Source organism: Lycorma delicatula, chromosome 8 (genome assembly GCF_047948215.1).
Source record: "Lycorma delicatula isolate Av1 chromosome 8, ASM4794821v1, whole genome shotgun sequence".
Lineage (NCBI taxonomy): Eukaryota > Metazoa > Arthropoda > Insecta > Hemiptera > Fulgoridae > Lycorma > Lycorma delicatula.
In genome coordinates this window covers 62,449,850-62,455,849 of record NC_134462.1, presented here as the reverse complement: position 1 = coordinate 62,455,849, position 6,000 = coordinate 62,449,850, and the positions used below count along the sequence as shown (strand labels likewise).

Here is a 6,000-nt window from a genome sequence, read left to right as displayed (position 1 = left end):
TACTGTAGACTGTAAGTCATAGAAGTAGCTAAGTTGGTAAGCATATCAACTATATGTGTCCTATTTAAAAATCAGGTATGAAGAAGCTCAACATAATGGGTGTTTGCGTTTGCTCATCTTAGACAAAGGGACTGTCGAAACTGCACACAGAAAGGGCAAACTGACACCAAATTAGGTAAAGCCAGTGCTCTCTGTTGGAACTGATTTTTGGATGCAAAGTGTATAATTTTAGTCAGCTATCTTACAAACAATCAACATCAAGAAACAATTATACTCGATGTTGAGTATTATATTATACTAAAAAAAGTGCTGTTCGACAAGACAATGTGAGAGTTTTCAATTCAGCAATTGGAATGGGAAAATTGATGTTGAAATTGTTATTGTCTATTCTAGTTGCCAGATTTGGTCCTTTATTATTTTCACGTATTGCTAGTCCTAAAAAATTAGCTTGAAGGTAAGAAATTTTCTGGTGACAATAAAGTAATCAGTGCTATGATGGCCATTTCAAAAGTTTAAAAAATTTGACTATAAAAATAGAATAATGGCCCTTGAAGATTATAGACTCACTGTATAGAGCTAAAAGGATGTTATATTGAAAAATAAATATAACTCGATCTGAATAACTGTTGCTTTTTGTTTTAAATCTATTTTATTTATCAAACTACCCTTGTATAAATATTTAATTATACTGGTAATATTAATAAATCTAACAAAGTGTGCTAAATGTAGGCTTTGATATTTGCTATTCTTTTTAGTCATAGTTAATTTTAGATCTCTATACTCCAGCTGCTCTGTGTCTTTGAAAATGAATTCTTGAAAGATTTAGATCCTTCATTGAATGCAGTATAACAAAATAGGATCATGGTGGCACTGATAATCACAACCTGAATGTAAAAAAATATAAATAATAAATATTATTCATTACTAATATACAATAAAAAAAACCTTATGAAATTGATTTATTATAATTGAACCCCACACAATAAATTTTAGCCTGTTAAATCATTATTTTTGTTATGTTAATGTACTGTAATATTTTATGTTTACCTATTTAATAAAAATAAATTTTTATTTATTTGTTTCTTTTTTTAATTAACAAAGAGCATCATGAATTTTTTTTATTTGGAAAACACTTTTTCCTAAAATGCTGAACAGGAAATGTTTGCAAATGAAAATCTTTTTCAGATTGACTTACGATGAAGAAGAAGATCATAAACAGGATTCCTCAACAATATCAGAGCTATTCAATAAACTAGAAGGATGTTCAAATTGTTTCAAATAGACATGGTGGAAAAAGCTTTTATTGCAATTTTGGAATGTTACTACTGATGGAACTTTCTTACCAAAATGCTGGGCAAATCTGTCACTTATGTTTTCATAATTTTCTTTTGCATTTATATGCTCATAAACCAAAACACTAGCCACAAGTCTTTCTTAAATTGAAAGCTCATGTTTGTCTGCCATTCTAGTTTAACACTGCGCAAATCCAAATCAAAATTCCCGCTGAACATGAACATGATAAATGAAAAGATTTTTAATTTTCCTCTTCATTGAACCAAATCTTAAAGCTTAGTAAAGTTGTTACAGCTCTAAGGCTGGGATATATATTTTAAAACAAGATAGTATGTTACTTTCTATGGGAAGCAATTGTACTGATTACTTTCAACAGTAAGGAAAAAATATGTAAGTGATAATAATTAAGTTCCTACGAGGAAAAACACTCACAAAAGATGCTTGAAGTGTAAACAAATCAATGGTACAATAGAACAATTAAGAGTTTCCAGTGAAAACTAAAACTCTTGGTTTAAGCGTGAAAAATAAGCAACGGAATTCGCGGTATTACAAATTAAAGATTTAAACGTCAATGTAACGCAATCTGTTTTCCATGTTTAGGAATATTACACTGCTGACAACATAAGAAGCCAAATTATTGTAAAAGATTAGTCCAAAATTAATCTAAAAAATATTTTTACAGTTTCAAATGGATTATTTTATTTATTATTAATTCATGCAGTCTTTATAGAGACTTTTTCCTTTTTATAATAGTTTTAGAATTTCGAAGTACTGTTTCACCGATATTTACAGGAAGCTGAAAAGATCAATCTTAAAGATTTATTTCTTATATAAGTAAAAAAGTGAATTTTATTTTTAACAAATCGTAAGAAAAGTTTTGCGTTTACATCTAAATCTCTAAAATAAACAATATCCACACAGTTCTGTTTTGGCATTATTTCCTTAATTTTCTGAAATACCGCTCCTCTGTGATTGGTGGAGAGTCAGTCCGTTGAGGGAATTAGTGTAGTTTGTCGGTGTTTGTGTGATGTGTCATTGTTTATATATTTTATTTCATTCACTATAATTTTTCTGCATTTTTTGTATTGAAATAGACTGCCTGATATTTTTGTTTATTTGTTAACCTGTGGGTATGGTACTGTTATGAATAACTGCTATTATTCAGATATATTTATATCATTGGCTTAGGCCGACATAAGGTAGGCTTACACAAGATGGCGGATTCCACCTACTATCAGGTGAGAGAATATTTGTCATGTGTTTTTGTATGTGTTATGTTTTTCTGAAAGACACCTGTACGTTTTGTTTTATTTCATAAATATTCATATTTATGATATTTTGTAATTGAATTTAAAAATTAATTTTATTAAGTTGCATCTTTTTTAATTTTATTAAAATATGTTCCCACAGGTAATGGAATTTTTTTTCTTTATTAAGGTGGTTCTATAGTTTGTTTATAAACTTTATTTGTATAGTGGGTAGTTAGATCATATGGGAACATGTAAGATTGAAGTGGCAGTAATGTTATTTTTTTAAACCAATGTTTCGTTAGATTTTTTGTACAATCTTTTACGTTCGTTTTTGTTTTAATGAAAGATAATCGTTTAATTTTTAAATCGTGAGATTCTACATTTGTCTGTTTTTCTTTTCAATGTTTTTCTTTGTAAAGAAAAAAATATTAAACCAATTTATTGAAAATAAATTATATCTAAATAAGTTATAAGTTATAGTGAATATTTTGCAAAGTGTAGATAACATTTTAACAAGTTAATCTTAGATGACAGTTAATGGGTTTCTTAGAAGAAGAAAGCTACTCTTGTTTTAGAAAAATAAATAAACAAATTAAATTGGTTATTTGAAAGCCCGAGGGAATGTGTAATACATTTTTTTTGTAAGAAATTGTTTCAGCAATAAAAGTTTTTCTCATCCCCGAGACTATTGCATGGAATTTTTCCAATAGTATACCATTATGTTCTTGGTCTACTTAGTTCAAAAATTGAAAAAAAAATTAAATAATTTCAATAAATTATTCATTATGTACACGGTACTCTAGATTTTTCTTCAGTGAAGTGTATATATAATTATAATAATTGGACTAATGAAATTACATTTTTTTTTGCTGAGTAGCAGCATGATTAGTACTAATTCTACTGTTTTGAGTCAGTAATTTTGGCTGATTTGGAACTGATAGATTTTGTTTGATTAGTTAGATGCCATCACATTAATTAAATGTAATATTTATATGACATGATCAAACTTCTAGAATTTTGTTTTTATAGAGGGGGTGCTATTTATAATGTTTAATTACAAACATTATAAATGTTATATAATGTTTAATTACAAACATTATAAATGTTTATAATTTGTTTTAAAAAAGATATAAATAACTTGCTGATTTCCTCCTGTTATATAGTTATTTGGTGCAATCCATATATTTATGAAATCACATGTCCATTTTACAAACTAGCATGTACCTTTGTAAATCTGTTTTGATAAAAGAAATGAAGTGCTTGATTTTATAATAATAAAAAAATGATAGCCTTTGTCAGGAATTAAACCTCATTTTCTGTTTGAATCTACTAACCAGTTCCTAGTTGTTTGATTAGTATTGAAAATATTGCTCGTGTCATCACAGCATTTGTACATTATTTGCTAGTTTTTAATTTTAAACTGGTGGTGGCATGTCAAGGGACTAACGCTTAATTTGTATCATATTTAAGTAGCAGGAGGATAGAATTAGTATATTTCTTTCTTTCAAAGTTGCATCATATTGATCCATATTTCTTATTAACATGTACAAATTGTAAAAAAAAAAGGAAAAGTCTGTTGAGTGTTATACCAGTAAATAAAGCTGAAAATTTGTTTCTGGAATCCATTTTTATAGTATGTTTTGTATAGGCTTTGAATGTTGTGGTAAAACTAGTATTATTTTATTTTTGAAATGGGTACCAGATAAGAGATGCATACTTCTATAACTTAAAAAGTTATTCCCGTTATATTATTTTCCATTAATTTAAGTTTTGCAGGAAAATTTTGAATGATGGACCGTTTTGTGTAAGCAATGTAATTTTATACTAAAATGTAATCAGATCTAGTAATCAAGAGTAGTAAATGTAGTAATCAAGATTGTAAAATATGTTATCTATGTAATATAATTTTTAATGCTGTCTGGATATGCAAAATGTGAAAATGGGGTACTTACGTTTTAACGCCACAGCAGCTACAGCTTTATTTAAAAACAAAGTAATCAATCGGATTTCTGTGGAAAATGGGCCGATAGAGTTTAACATAGATTCAAAACAGTCTCTTTATTAATTTTAATAAATGGTTATTTATTATTTTAGAAATATGTAACCAAACTTAACCTATGCTTGCTTCGCTCGCTAACCTTGACTAATTAACGGAGTGTTTTGATTATTTAAATAATAAATAATTGCAATAATTACTGAATTTATTAAATAAATACTCAAAAAATTACGGTGTTAATTAGTCAAGGTTAGCGAGCGTAGGTTAAGTTTGGGTAAATTATATTTATAAAATAAATAAATATAAATAACCATTTATTAAAATTAATGAAGAGACTGTTCATTTTTCACCGAAATCCGATTTACTACTTTGTTTTTAAATAAAGCTGTAGCTGCGGTGGTGTTAATACGTAACTACTGAAAATGGATTTACTTTAACATTCAGTTTAGAGAATTGCAATAGCAACAATCTTGCTTTCCTTTAGTGTTATTTTAGTATTTAAAGCTGAAAAATCTCTTACTGGACTTAAACATGTTTTTATGTTATGATATGATGTTTTTACGTTTTATGATACTGTTTTGCTTATTTCCAGAGCATACTATTTTCATTTAGTGTTGAAAGAAACTTATTTATTTCCGTCATGTCATCTTGTTTTGTTATTATTAAGCTATGTTTTACTTTAATGTTTATAGTCGGTTATATTAGATATTAATTGATAATAGTAAAGGTTTAACTCCTATTATTGGGTTAGCCTCCTTCCATTTCATTTAGTTTGAAATGTAACTTTGGGTTGTTATTTTGAAGATGTATTTTTGCGTTTCTGGATTTTTAGTTTTTAATTATCCACTTTTAAACATTTGTTTCTTATAACAAATATATCATGTCCAGGTGATGATTATACAAAAACATTTTTTCGCCCAGAAAAACCAAAAAAAAAAAATTTCATTCATATCTCATTCTTTACAATCTGTATGTACAGTTTGAAGATCTCTGCTTAAAATAATCTGTGTATTACTCTTAATCTTAAACAATAAAAAGTATTTTTAGAATGGTATATAAACGTTTTTCTGGATTTTTTGGACCGTACTTTTCTTTTTGTTCATAGTAGTGTTTTATTAAAGAAGACATGTATGAAATCTTGTGAGAATTAAATAGAAAGTTATGAACTTAAATCCATGCATTTATTTTCTGATTATTACATATTTTAAAAGGTGTTTTATTACTAAGATGAGATACTTAAATACAATTAACAATAGTTAATTGTAAAATTAACTACTCCTTATAAAAGGAAGGAGTTTTTATTTTGAGATTGTAAGTTAACGCATTAGACCATAAGTTTGATTACATTTAGGTAGTTATCCAGTTTCTAAACATTCGTTTCCTGGATCAGCATTGTTAATTTAACTCTAATGGCACTGGAGTGACTTAAAGGATTAATGATCGCTTCTTGTGCAGATAATT

General features: G+C 27.4%; 1 protein-coding gene across 1 annotated transcript in view; it reads left to right on the top strand.

Annotated features, from left to right (window-relative positions):
* Positions 1 to 2,294: 2,294 nt before the first annotated feature.
* Positions 2,295 to 6,000, top strand: part of Pkn (serine/threonine-protein kinase N) — a 299,488-nt gene continuing 295,782 nt past the window's right edge. The window contains exon 1 of the mRNA XM_075372567.1: positions 2,295 to 2,531. Coding sequence (XP_075228682.1) covers positions 2,508 to 2,531 — 24 coding nt within the window. The 5' untranslated portion in view covers positions 2,295 to 2,507. The remainder of the gene's footprint in view (positions 2,532 to 6,000) is intronic.